This window comes from Chionomys nivalis, chromosome 11 (assembly GCF_950005125.1).
Source record: "Chionomys nivalis chromosome 11, mChiNiv1.1, whole genome shotgun sequence".
Taxonomy (NCBI): domain Eukaryota; kingdom Metazoa; phylum Chordata; class Mammalia; order Rodentia; family Cricetidae; genus Chionomys; species Chionomys nivalis.
Genome location: NC_080096.1, coordinates 15,098,880 through 15,113,289, shown reverse-complemented (window position 1 = coordinate 15,113,289; position 14,410 = coordinate 15,098,880). Strand labels below are relative to the sequence as shown.

Below are 14,410 nucleotides of genomic sequence, written 5' to 3'. Positions count from 1 at the left end.
GCCAACATGGTCTACAAGAGCTAGTTCCAGGAGAGGCACCAAAGCTACAGAGAAATCCTGTCTTGAAAAAACAAAAACAAAAAACAAAACTGTAAGTACCTGACCGAATTACCTTGATACTCTGTATGATCATATATTTCGAACAAAATTTCCTCTCCTTGGACTCTTTCATCTGTGCCTCTGCACATGGGAATCCAGTCTCTTCTTTGGAGTGAGCTCTGTTTGCAGAAAGATCAGTCTCTGTTCATGTGTGCTAGACCACCAGATAGAGCGTAGCTTCTGTGGGGCTTGTCAGGGAGCTGGCAGCATGTGCACACTGTGCTGATGGGTGACTGTCGATATTGTCTGTCCTTTTCATGGTAGGCAAACTGGACACAAGAAGAAGCTCAATGCCTATATCGGCTTCTCGGAGAGTCTGGATATGGAACCTTATGTGGAGCACAAAGGTACTGTTTTTGATCAAACTGTGATTATTGTTGGCTTGAGATGAACCTGTGGCTTGCTGTCCATGCTGCACACTGCAGCGTTCCTCAGGTCCCTGTTTTCAGGCCCTGTATACAGCAGAATTTTTGACAAGGTTTTATTTTTCATTTGTAAGAGTAAGTGCACTTAAATTTTACCTGTCCCATTGGATCCTGCTCAGTGTTTTTATTATATATAATATATAATTTGTATGTTTATTTTATATATAAAATATTAAAAATATAACACATTGACCAAATATATAACACATTGATAAAATAATATAAAACACTGATAAAATTTCAAAATAAAAATGTGGTTCTGTAAATACCATGAAAGTGAATATCTGCATGAACCACCTGAAAGAAGAAAACCATTGCAGCAACCTAAAACCCGCTGGGTGCTTCCCTCCCATCTTTTTTTCCCTTCCCTCCCCTCCTTTCTCTTCCCCTCCCCTCCCCTCCCCTTCCCTCCCCTCCTTTCTCTTCCCCTCCCCTCCCCTTCCCGTTTTTTGTGAGACAGAGTTTCTCTGTGTTACAGTCCTGGCTGTCCTGGGACTCACCATGTAGACCTGCTTCTGCATCCTGAGTGCTGGGATTAAAGTTGTGTGCCACCATCACTTGGCTTCACACACCCCATCCCCCAAGCATTTTTACATTTTTGGTTTATTCTTTTTGCCTCCTGGGAGAGTGCCAGATAAATGGTAACACATAATTGCCCAACTGTGCTGCTGCTCTGGGTGGGGAGGGTGGCTGGAGAAAACACCATCCCAGGTATCCTCAAAGTAGGGTTCAGACAACACACAAAAACAGTCTAATTGGACATCATAGACTTTATCTGGATTGACTTATCTGTTTATGCTTGATATGATTACTGATTTATTTCTCTAATTAGACTTATTCTCACACAGCCCCTCCCTTTTTAAGAGAACTATTTTGGTTAGGATGTAAATTAATGGGGCTCTTACATTTGTCATTTAATTCTCTGACATTGCGCTCCCCACTGCCCCCCCTTATGTCCTGCTCCCTACTCCAGTTGATTCCTTCCTGGCTAGTCACACCTGCTTTCCTACACAAAATGCCATCAGCCCTGTCCTACAGCCCCTTGTGCTGTTCTCTGCTCTTCATTGGCATTTTCAAGGTCCTTGTTTCTCTAGGGTCGCAAGCTTGTTACTGAGAGGCATAACTGGACATGCTGGCTTTCTTCATCAGAAATGATCTATAAAGAGATTTTCCTAGAATGGGACAGATTCAGCTTCCTCCATAAAGACCCTTGGCCTAGTTAGCTGTCATCAGAGAGTAAGGCTTGAGGACCACCCAGTCCATCTGTGGCCACGAAGTTTGTCTTTTTTTCTTCTGCTCTGCAAGGCTAGGCAGCTTTCCTTTTGAAGTTTATTTTTACTCTCCATACGTGTGAGTTCTTAAATGAGTGTATGTGCATACTCATGTGCCTGCTGTTCACAGAGGCCAGAAGGGGGCGTCAGTTCCATTGAAATAGGCGGGACTGTGCAAGAGCAACAAATGCCCTTTCTTTTCGAGACAGGGTTTCTCTGTGGTTTTGGAGCCTGTCCCGGAACTAGCTCTTGTAGACCAGGCTGGTCTCGAACTCACAGAGATCCGCCTGCCTCTGCCTCCCGAGTGCTGGGATTAAAGGAGTGCGCCACCACCGCCCGGCTCAAATGCCCTTTCTTGCTCTTGCTCCTTGAGCATCTATCTCTTCAGCCCCTTTTAGACAAAGTCTTGCTATTTAACCCTGACTGTCTCAGTAATTGTAAACATATTGTAGGAAGTCTGGCTCTGGAGTCACTTTATTTAGTTGTATGTGTATCTGTGTATCTGTGTATGTATGGCTTCATATCTATTACAGTGGGTAAACTTGTATACATGCATGTGGATGTGAGGAGTCTACTTCAAGAGCTATTTACTTCCTCTGTCCGTCCGTCTTTCCTTCCTTCCTTCCTTCCTTCCTTCCTTCCTTCCTTCCTCCCTCCCTCCCTCCCTCCCTCCCTCCCTCCCTCCCTCCCTCCCTCCCTCCCTCCCATTTCATTCATTCATTCATTCATTCATTCCCCTAGTATGCTCTCACTGAACGTGGACTTGTCACTTAGGGTATATGAGCTTCAGGAATCCAATTGTCTACACAGTACTGGGATGACAGGCAAACCACCTATACTTTGCTTTAAAAAATATTTATTTTGTGTATACATGCATTTATACATGCCAGGGTGCATGTGTGGAGATAAGGAACAATTTAGAGCTGATTGTCTCCTTCCATCTTGGACCCAGGGATTAAATTCCAGTCACCAGCCTAGCCAGGAGCACCTTTATCTGCTGTGGTGTCTCGTTTGCTTCATGCCTTGCTTTTTGTAAAGTGGATGCTGGTTATCAAACCCAGGTCCTCGCTTGGTGTGGCAAGAACTGAGCCATCTCTCTGCCCCTGGGAAACCATGTTTTAGATCAAGTAATTAAATTGTCTATACAGTTCCTTGGCATGGGTTTATTTTTTGATGGTAGATTCTCTGTATTCCATCTTCTGAAAGTGCGCTTTGTCCTTGTGAAGTATGGATGGTGTAGTTGATGAGAGCTTTATATCTTAATCCACAGGAAGAGAGACAGAGACAACCAGAGACAGGGTCTGGTGTGAACTTGTGAAACCTCGAAGCCCACCACTAATGAAATACCTCCTCCAATAAGGCCACACTTCCCAATCCTTCCCAAACAGTTTCACTAAATGGTTACTAGACATTTAAATGCCTGGGCATATGGGGGACCATTTTCATTCAAACCACCACAGCTGGTAATTTTCTACAACTATTTGTTGCGGCAGAAAGATTCACTTCTGGGCTGGAGAGATGGCTCAGAGGTTAACAGCATTGCCTGCTCTTCCAGAGGTCCTGTGTTGAATTCCCAGCAACCACATGGTGACTCACCACCACCTGTAATGAGATCTAGTGCCCTTTTCTGGCCTGCAGGCATGCATGCAGACAGAACACTGTTCACATCATAAATAAATAATTTTTTAAAATGCTGTTTAAAAAAAATGATTCACTTCTGTTATTAAGTAAACATAAGAATTCTGGTTTTAAAGAAAATAATGGATTTTACATGTAAAATGGAATACTTTATATCTCCAAAGAAATTCTGTCCTTTGTGACAACAAGGATAAACCTGAATGACAAGACATGAAAGTGAAATAAGCTTGCCATAGAAAGAAATCCTTCACGATTCATTCATAGACTCTAAAAATGTCTTATCTGCCAATGATCAACCTCAAGGGATAAAATTTGGAGATCTGTTGGCATGATGTGGTTGACTAAAATAAATAGTTTCAGGCCAGGCCATACCATGGTAATGAATGCCTTTAATCCTATCTATCACTCAGTCAGAGGCAGGTGAATCCCCAAGTTCGAGACCAGCCTGATCTACAGAGCAAGTACCAGGACAGCCAGGCTTATACAGAGAAACCCTGACTCAAACAAACAAAAAACAATTTTTTTGTGTGTTCTGGGAAGAATTGAAGAGTGGGAAGATTCATATTGTTGGTACAAGAAGGAAATCATCTGCTGGCTTTGCTTTGGTTAGCTGGCGACATTAACGTGCTGTTTAGTTCTGAGTTGTTATTTCATTTAAGACAGAAATACCGTGTGTGTTTGTCATAGTGTATGTCTGGAGGTGTCAGGCGACAACTTTGGGGGTCAGTTCTTGTCTTCTACCTTGTTGAGTGGGGTCTGTCTTGTTTCTACTGCTATGTGTGCTTTGTACTCCAAGGCTAGCTGGTCCAAAAGCTTCAACCAGGTCTGTCTCCTGGCCTTCCATTCTACCTCAGGAGCCCTGGGATTCTCCCTGGCCCAGTTCAGAAATATTTGTGTCCCTTCTCACTAGTATTTTTATCCTAGCCCAGAGTTTTGACCCACATACCAATCTTTATTAATGTCCTACTCACTAAGTTACAAGTATCCTGGGATTTCGTTCCTTTAGTCAACTAATATTTTTTTCTAGTCTAAAACAGGGTCCAGCATTTTTATTGTTTGAGTGATGAACTGTTTTAAGAGTTACAGCAACAAAATAAAGTTGGATGTGAAGGTTTTTTTTTTATTATTTTTTTTTTATTTTTACTATATTGTTTCTGAAAGTTTCCAGATCCTAACAGTTTAAGTATCTATAGACATAGGAATGGTCCCATATATTGTCCTGATGAATTATGCTTAGTTATTATAAGTAATTTTTTTTAAAAGAATTTATTTTAGTTTTGTTCTTTTTCTTTCTCTTTCTTTTCTGTTTTTTTTTTTTTTTTTTTTAAAGGTGGGTTTCTCTGCAGCTTTGGAGTCTGTCCTGGAACTAGCTCTTGTAGACCAAGCTGGTCTCAAACTCATAGAGATCCACCTGCCTCTGCCTCCCAACTTCTGGGATTAAAGGCGTGCACCACCTTCTTTTTTTCTTAATGTGCTTGAATGCTTTGCGTGTGTGTGTGTGTGTGTGTGTGTGTGTGTGTATAGATCCCTTGTGTCTACAAAGGTCAGAAGAGGGCATTAGAGCCAGTTATGGATGACTGTGAGCCTGTCTGTGGGTGCTGGAACCACTGGCTGCCTTTTAGGTTTGTTTTGATTGTTTTTTTGTTTTACATTTTGTTTTAATTGTATTTGTCTTTATGTATGTTTGTATACCATGTGCATGCCTAACCTGGTTTTTCTTTTCTTTTTCTTCCTTTTGAAATAGGGTCTCAGTAGGTCAGGCTAGTTTGGAATTTACAGAGATTCACTTCCCTCTGCCTCCCCAGTGTTGGGATTAAAGACATATACCACTACACCCAGCTACTTTTTCCAAACTTTGGAAGGTTTTATTGAGCTGAGCATAGAGGTACACACCTTTTATCCCAGAACTCTGGAGGCAGAGGCAGGTAAATGAATCTCTTGAGTTTGAGTCCAGCCTGATCTACATAGCTGAGTTCCAGGCCAGACCCCCCCCCAAAAAAAAATTTATTCCCTCCCCCCATTTTATGTTTTGGTTTGTTTTGAGACGTGGCTCACGTATATTCCAGCCTTCTCTGGAATATATACATACATATATGTATGTATGTAATATATAGCCAACGCTGTCGTCCAACTTGTGGTAATCTTCCTGCTTCAGCCTTCCTTGTTTCAGTTGCCAATACTGTAAAAAGGAAGAAAAGTCACCTTATTTTATCTCCGCTCATTTGAGTAGTTTAGCTGCACATAACGCACAGTAGCCTTGAACTTGTTGATCCTGTTACCTCAGTCTCTGGGATGCTGGGTCGTAGGGGTACAACCACTATGCCCGGCTCTTCGGTGTCACTTTTTGTATTTGGTCAGATGGATAAAGAACTGATAACATTATTATCAGTTTAGGCTAAAGCTGTAAGGTATGTTGTCATGTAAAGTATTCTTACGCCCCCTTTCTCCTTGTAGGTGGGTCCTTTGTGTATGAACTCAGTGCCGTCCTCATCCACAGAGGAGTGAGTGCTTATTCTGGCCACTACATCGCCCATGTGAAAGATCCTCAGTCTGGAGAATGGTATAAGTTCAATGACGAAGACATAGAGAAGATGGAGGGGAAGAAATTACAACTAGGGATTGAGGAAGATCTAGGTAAAACCTTTAAGTTGTGAGTGCCCTTTTAAAATATAAATTTTGTTGTGGTTGTTGTTTTGAGATAGGGTCACAATGTAGCTCTGGCTATCCTGGAACTTAGTATGTAGACCAGGCTGGCCTTGAACTCAGAGATCTGCCTGCCTCTGCCCCCTTAGTACTGTATTAAAGGTGTACACCACCATGCCTGTCTTAAAATATTAAATTTTTTTTTACTGGCAATGTTTGATGCTGTCATGCATCAAGATTGTTAATGGTTATTAAGGATATTTAACACCACTAGGCATCTCTTATTAGCAGTTCGTGCTTCAGGAAAAACCAAACATTTTGCCCCAGAGATGACCAGGAAAGCATGAAGATGAAGGGGTCAGTTTCAGTTCTAGTTTATTCCCTGGGCAGGGGAAGGATGGTTATGGGTTCCCAGAGAAAGGTATGCCATCTTCTTTCTGAGTTGAGACATTAGTAACTGTGGCAGAAAACCTGTGTTCTGAGCATGGTCTCATGACCGCTCTCATCAGCTCAGCTGTTATCATCAGCTGTAGCTTTGTTTCCCAGTGAGTTGTCAGATCTTATGGGAGCCAGTGATCTTTTTCACTTCGCCACCTGGGATCTGAACTTTTTTTTTTTTAATTATTTTGGTATTATTATTGTTTGATATACTGAAGATTTTAGTTATTTTGAGAGAGTCCCAGGTTGGATGTGCCTCTTGGTTCCTCTGCCATGATACAGCTGGGATTACACCTGTGCACCAGCACACCTGGTTCACAGCCAAGTTGCCAAGGCTTCTTGGCTCCTAGGCCTGCCTTGCTGGCTTAGTGTCTTTAAGTCTCATTCCATTTATAGACTGTTACTTTTTTTATTCTTTTTTGGCGGGGAGGGGATTCGAGACAGGGTTTCTCTGTAGCTTTGGAGCCTGTCCTGGAACTAGCTCTTGTAAACCAGGCTGGCCTCGAACTCACAGAGATCTGCCTGCCTCTGCCTCCTGAGTTCTGGGATTAAAGGCGTGCGCCACCACCTGGCTGACTGTTGCTTTTCTTGTTAGTGTTGCATATCTGACATAGAAAGCTGAAGGCTGAAAAGCTTTGAAAAGTGAAGCTCATGATTTTAGGACATTGTGGGCCTTCATGGCGGGGAAGGTCTGAGTAAGCAGCTCAGCTCTTGACGGCTGAAGTATGTGGGTATCCAGGATGAACTTTGCAATGGAGAGAGAGCACTAGGAGTAGGACCAGCCCGCCACACTGTATCTGCCAGCCTGCCCCATCCTAAACTTCCGCGCCTGTTCTAGGTCCTGCCACTAGCTGGGGAATAAGCATTCTAAACAGGTCTGTGGTGGGCTTTTTTTTTTTTTTTTTAAGTTCCTAATTTTCAATGTAGTGTTTTTTTATGGTAACACTGTTAAGATCAAATTTATTTTATCGTACTTTTCATAAGGTAAGCCTTAGATTGTAAGTAACTGTGTTTTCATTTTGTGTTTCTTACTGAAGTTTATTGTGGCTGTCTACATTGGGGCAGTGGAGTTGTAAGAGTTAAAGTCTTAGGGAGCTGGAGCAGTGGCTTAGCTGAGGATTTGGTGCATGCTGGGTGGTGGTGGCACACACCTTTAATCGCAGTGCTATGGAGGCAGAGGCAGGCAGATCTCTGTGAGATCGAGGACAGCCTGGTCCACAGAATAAATTCTAGGACAGCTAGGGCTACACAGAAACTTTTTCTAGATGTACTTGTTGCTCTCAGAGGATAAAAGTTTGGTTCTTCGCACCCATATCTGGCAGCTCACAGGCACTCCAGCTCCATGTGCTTAGGGCTTCCTCCACAGGTACCTATACTTATGTTCACATATCTGCATGCATGTGTGCGCGCACACACAATTTAAAAATCTTTTTAAACGTCTTGTGAGGGTCTATCAATCCATTTTATACCTATGGCAGTTCTCAATTTTAAAAGAGCTTAAGAGAATCTCTTTGCTTATCAGTATTCTGTTCTGATACTTAAATAACTTTTTCATTTGGATTTTTTGTTGTTGTTTTTTTTTTTTGTTTTTTTGTTTTTGTTTTTCGAGACAGGGTTTCTCTGTGGTTTTGGAGCCTGTCCTGGAACTAGCTCTTGTAGACCAGGCTGGTCTCGAACTCACAGAGATCCGCCTGCCTCTGCCTCCCAAGTGCTGGGATTAAAGGCGTGCACCACCACCGCCCGGCTCATTTGGATTTTTTGAGATAGTTTTTGTTTGTTTTGTTTTTGGATTTTCAAGACAGGATTTCTCTGTGTAGCTCTGGCTGTCCTGGAACTTACTCTGTAGATAGGCTGGTCTTGACCTCACAGAGATCACCTGCCTTCCCCCCCACCACCCATGCCAAGATCATAGGTGTGTATCACCATTGCCAGATAGTTTGTTTTATTTTATTTATTTTTTTATCTATTTATTTATTTGGTTTTTCGGGACAGGGTTTCTCTGTGGTTTTGGAGTCTGTCCTGGAACTAGTTCTTGTAGACCAGGTTGGTCTCGAACTCACAGAGATTCGCCTGCCTCTGCCTTCCAAGTGCTGGGATTAAAGGCGCGCGCCACCACCGCCCGGCGCCAGATAGTTTTATTATGTGACCAGGCTGACCTCAAACTTGTGACAAGCCTTCCAAGTTCTGATGTTATAACTATGCACGTATTTGGAATTTTCTTTTATCTGCTTTTACTGTGTGGGTGGGGTGGTGTATGATATGGCCTCATTAGTCTTAAATCTCTCACTGTTAAAACAGAGGCCCAGACTATTAAAATCTTCTGCCTCAGCCTCACTGAGTGCTATGATGAAAATAGGCTCTAATCATCTATCTTTGGATTCATTTTTATAATTTGAGGCTCACACGTAAGGTCAGGCAAGGTGACACCTTTAACCTTAGCACTCTGTGAGATGAGGCCAGCCTGGCCTACATAGCAAATTCTAGGCCTGCTAGTGCTATCCAGAGTGTCTCAAAATAAAGGAAAAAGGGGGAATGACACTCAAGTCACGTGAGTAGTGACTGAGTCTTGTTTGTTTTTGTCCTGGCTGAACTGGAACTTAACTGTGATCTCAAGTTGGTTTCCAACTTTAGCTAGATTTCCCAGAATGGACCTTGAGTGTACTTTTGTATTTCATACTCAGCCAATAGGAATGTTGCTTTATTCTGGGTTCGTCCTCAGGGAACATAATTTCATCTTTACAAACTGGTGTGTTAAAGCCAGAGAAGGCGACACACGCTTGTTATTCCAGCATTCTAGCAGCAAGGCAGAAGGGTCACAAGTTTGGGACCAACTTTGGCTCTAGTATGAGACTCTGCCTCAAAACATAAAGGGATGTGACAAGCAAGAATAGGGCTGTTGTCTTTTTTACATATCTTCAAATCTGAGCCAGTGGTGGAAATGGTGCCTGCAGCCAAGCCTCGCTGAGTTCCGTCCCTGGAGCTCACGTGGTAGAATGCACCCAAAAGTTGTCCTGACTTCTGCCGGTGCTGCTTGTGCTCAGCACACACAGACGCACAGAATAAACCAGTACAAGAGAATTTTTGTCTAAGGAACTACTATATTTATGGCATTTCATTGTTTCTGATCTTGGGTGTCTACTTCAGACATATAATTTCTTTTTAATTTAATTTTATTTTGTGTGTATGAATATTTTGTCAGCATGCATGTTTGTGCGCTATGAGCCTATAGTGGTGCCCCTGAGTTATAATAGGGCTTTAAATCCCCTGCGATTGGAATTACAGGTTGTTGTTATGAGTCACCTTGTGGCTGGGGATTGAACCCTGGTCCTCTGGAAGAATAGCCAGTGCTATTAACCACTAAGCTATTGTTCTAGCCCATAGACATTTTTTTTTAAGATTTTTTATTTTGAGTGTGTGCTTATTTTTCATGTTTATAAGTGTACCACAGGCTTTCAGTGCCCATGGAGGCCAGAACAGGTTGTGTGATCTTCAGAAGAGTGGCAGAACTGGAAGCAGAGTTACATTTGGTTGTAAACTAACACTTGATTTTGGGAACTGAAAACTCTGTTCCTCTGCAAGAACAGCCCGTGCTCTTAACTGCTGAGCCAGATCTCCACTCCTAGAAATTGTGTGTGTGCGTGCATGCGCATGTGCACTCGGGTGCATGCAGAAGTCAGGTCAATCTTGGGTCCCCTAGGTGCCATCCATTTTGTTTTTTTGAGACAGGGTTTCTAATAGGTTGGGGTTTATTGTTTAGGGCCAGTGATCCCCAGGGATTTGCCTATCCCCACTGCTTGAGTACTGAGATTGCAAGTGTGTGCCACCACACGCAGCTTTTTAAATGTGCATTTGGGGGGATGTTTGTGCACTGAGCATATAAGTAATTTTTTTATGTATCCCCCAAGCCCCTAAAGTATGGACCATCTAGTTAAGTTGTCTTTTATTTCTTTATCCCAGCAGAGCCTTCTAAATCCCAGACACGTAAACCCAAGTGTGGCAAAGGAACTCATTGTTCTCGAAATGCATACATGTTGGTTTATAGACTGCAAACCCAGGAAAAGAATCACACAGTGGTTCAAGTCCCAGGTAATCACTTTTTCTAAATTGCTTCTGGAGATGCTGTAGAATTCTGTACTTCCGGGTCAATTAGTGACCATCACCAGATTGCTCACATTGGAACAGGTCTCTTCAGTATGGTAGATGTCAATGAAAGTGAATGCTGGTCACAAATTAACAACTACTGAGTTTTTGGAATGACTGAGCCTTAGGACTGTTCTATTACCCCAACCTCCCAAGAAAGGCAGAAACAATTCTCAATGTTAGAAGGTAGCTTAAATTGATGTTCGGTTTTATTTTGTTCAACTTGTAGAGCTAAAGAAACTGGTCTCCCTGACCTGTCCCACGCACGATAGTGTAGAGCCATTTGATGTTTCTGGGCAGTCGGGGTGGGGATCACCTGACTGCATTCCACCTCCGGTTTCACCAGTAACGGGTTCCATTCATTCATCCCTAGATGATGATGTGCATATCAGTGTAATCTTTGTCTTTGGAAGAGAGGATAAGATTGGTTTTTGTGTTTCTCTCTTGGATAGCCTTTCTTCAAGAGCTGGTGGATCGGGATAATTCCAAGTTTGAGGAGTGGTGTGTTGAAATGGCTGAGATGCGCAGGCAGAGTGTGGACAAAGGCAAAGCGAAGCACGAGGAGGTGAAGGAGCTGTACCAAAGGTTGCCTGCTGGAACTGGTCTGTGAGATATTCCGGGACAACACTATTGCCATTGAATGTCTGGGGTTTTGCTTTTGTGGTGCTTTAATCTTTAAATGTTGTAAAAGTGTTTATGAAAAACCAGTTTTCTCTCCTAGAGGCCAGCTTAAACACTCTAAAATCACTATGGAAACTGGCAGTAACTAGATATCAAGCATCCTATATAATTTTGTCACTTCCGTTTTGATTTGGGAGGCTATTCCTGAATGATAAATCCTAGGTCAACTCTCTGCATTTTTGACCTGTAAAGACCTTTTTACTGTGGGCTGAAGAGATTGCTCAAGGGAAAAGGTGCTTGTTGCCAAGCCTAAAAACCTGAGTTTGATTCCCAGGACACACATGGTGGGAAAGAACTGACTTCAACAGACTCTTCTCTGACCTTTGTATGCTTGCATGCCAACCTCCTCACCATGCACACACATACTGTATAAATTTTTTTAAAGAAGATATTTTACTTCTAGGCATGGTGGTGCATACCTTTAATTTCAGCACCCGAGGAGAGAGAGGTTGTCAGATCCCTGTGAGATATAGGCTAGCCTGGTCTACATAATGAAACTTTGTCTTAAAACCAATTTTTTTTCTTCTGTGAGATAAAATGTTTCTAAAGCCAGATCTGCTTGGATCACTGTGGCCTTTCTTCTGTTTTTAAATACTTTGTTTTCCAAGAGTATTAACTGATATATATGTGTACAATTTTTTCATATGAAATGTTAAGGTAGAAAATCTTATCTAGTTCACCTGTGATACAACCTGCTCATCTGTTTATGTATCCTTGTTTATTCAAATTTACCTTGTGCCTTCAGTGGCTATTAATTGTTTGTCAAATCACAAAATACATCTTCCAGCCTTGCTCTTGCATATGGAAGAGAGCAATGTGTATGAACTTAAAATAAGTATTTAAGCATAAAATTGTACAGATGGTTTCGCCTTTTTTGTATTAATTTTCCATTGCTGCTATAATTTATATCAAAGATGACTTACATCTTTAGGTCCGTATGAACAGTCTTGAGGTGTTTCCTCCTGTGAGTGGTACAGCTCAGATGAGGATCATGTGCTTGAAAAGATAGGTCCTGACCCAGCACCCAAAGGAGGAAAAACGACATACCAAACTGCTGCTTGATTTGATTCACTTCCTTCTTTGTGACTTGGTACTTGAACTGTGTTTAAGTGCTAGAAGTATCTGAAAGAGTCACTGACCTGTACTTATTAGGAAATAAACTTAGGAGTAAGAGCACTCAGTTCATGGGCCTCCAGTCTAAAGTGTTGGCCATAAAAATCTGTTCTCCAAACTGTAGTCAATTTCTTGGACTGTGGAAGAGGAAAAGAGGACTCCTGCCCCGAAGACAGGAATGGCATGAGGGAGTGAGGGTGAAGCTTTGTGGGACAAAGTGCATGCTTGTGTCCGGAGCGACCCTGGATTGTGAACCACTCACTCTTAGGGTGCCATGATGGCTTCTATACCTTGACCGATCAGAACCCTTACCTATTGGGAACTCCTCATTCTAAAACAATCATCGTTTTATATTGTTGTATGAGTATTCTTTTGAAAGGCCACCTGTCCTAAAAATCCAAGTCTCAGTGTAAATGAAAAATCACATTATCATTTTGGCTCCTGTTATTTAAACTTGAAGGTGCTTGAATTCTAGAGAAACGGTTATATTTTTTCATGCTATTATTATTCAGGACTCTTAACTTTGTTATACTCAAAATCCATTTTTTTAATTTTATTTATTTTGGATCTCACCTCAAACTCACTCATGTTATTTGACTCATTTCAAGGTGACCTTACTCAGTAACCCAGGGTGCCCTCAAACTCATGACAGTTCTCCTTCCTCAGCTTCCTTGGTGCTGGGATTACAGGGGCATCACCGTAGCTAATGCTTGCTCTCCCAGGACCCCAGCACACTGAAGCGAAAGCTGGGTAATGATGAGTAGGAGGTTAGAGCAGAATCGTGTACAGTGTCTGCTACTGTAAAGGCAGAAGTGATTCCCCCTACCCCCACCCCATCTTGGGATCTTATATTAATTCATAATCATTTAAAAGCTAAAATAGCAAAGTTCATTTGGGAAGTTTTCAGTGAGATTCTAGTAGATGATTGGACAGGTTACCTTTGACCTACCTGCCTTTGAGCACGTATTTATTGTGTGTCTTTATGGTCCAAGGACTTCCTCCTTATAGTGGTTAATTCTTTTTGTCTTCTGGGACAAGGTCTCAAGCTGGTCTGGAGCTCACCATGTAGCTCCTGCTGGCCTCAAACATGGGTGATCCTCCCACTTTAGTCCCCTGAGTGCTGGGATTATAGATGAGAGCCACCACTGCCAGCTTCAATAGGCAGATCCATTGCCCTCCCTTCCCCCCCGCCCCCCGCAACAGAAGGTGTCGCCCTTTATTCACCTTTCTGTGGATGCTGGAAGAACAGAACCTGGAGAATTATTCCTTAAGTGGGAACCTGTATCAGTCCCTCACTCCCCTTGAAAACACTCAAAACTTTATTCTCTGACTTTGTATAGGAAGTATTTAATATTGAAGACTTTATTTCCCACAGATAAGGGTCACCCCCCCCCCACACACACACACCTTCCTTTTACACTCAGCCTAAACCTGATAAACAGCACAGAATGAGGGAGGTGTTTTGAATATAATTGGCTATGGTATGATTTGGGGGTCTGGGGTGATACTAGTACTGGGGATTGAACAAGGGCAGTGCACATTCAGGGCAGTCTCTCTGCTCTGAGCTGTGTGCCTCACTAAAAGCATGTATGTATTATTGTTTTGCTTTTCATTTGTTGATGGTGTTGGGGATTCGGCCCAGGGCTGCACTCATGTTAGGCAAATAGCGCATCATTGAACTACACCCCAGCCCTTGTCACGTTGATACTTGTAGGATGCCACGACCATTTTACCTGTCCTGTGTCTTACGGTCTCCTCTTATAGATTTTGTTTGTATGTATAATTAACTTTTCTATATCTCTTTTCTTCCAAAAAGCTCAAAATGCTTCACATATCTTATCTTTTACACTCAGCAACATCTCTGTGAGGTAGGTAGAAGGCAGGTATTATTACCTTCATTTTGCAAATTAAAGATCTGAAGCATAGAGAGTTTAAGTGACTTGCTCACGTTGAGTTTCTAAG

General features: G+C 42.3%; 1 protein-coding gene across 4 annotated transcripts in view; it reads left to right on the top strand.

Moving 5' to 3' along the window:
* Positions 1 to 14,410, top strand: part of Usp48 (ubiquitin specific peptidase 48) — a 77,812-nt gene that overhangs the window by 20,422 nt on the left and 42,980 nt on the right. For 2 of the 4 annotated variants that reach the window (XR_009058020.1, XM_057785511.1), the window contains exons 8-11: positions 364 to 446; positions 5,888 to 6,067; positions 10,472 to 10,600; positions 11,107 to 11,256. Coding sequence is in view for 2 of the 4 variants with exons in the window: in XM_057785511.1 (XP_057641494.1) it covers positions 364 to 446; positions 5,888 to 6,067; positions 10,472 to 10,600; positions 11,107 to 11,256 (542 nt within the window). In the remaining 2 variants the exon portion in view is untranslated. Of the gene's footprint in view, positions 1 to 363; positions 447 to 5,887; positions 6,068 to 10,471; positions 10,601 to 11,106; positions 14,317 to 14,410 lie in introns of all 4 variants that reach the window. The other 2 variants (XR_009058021.1, XM_057785512.1) reach the window with 2 other exon arrangements.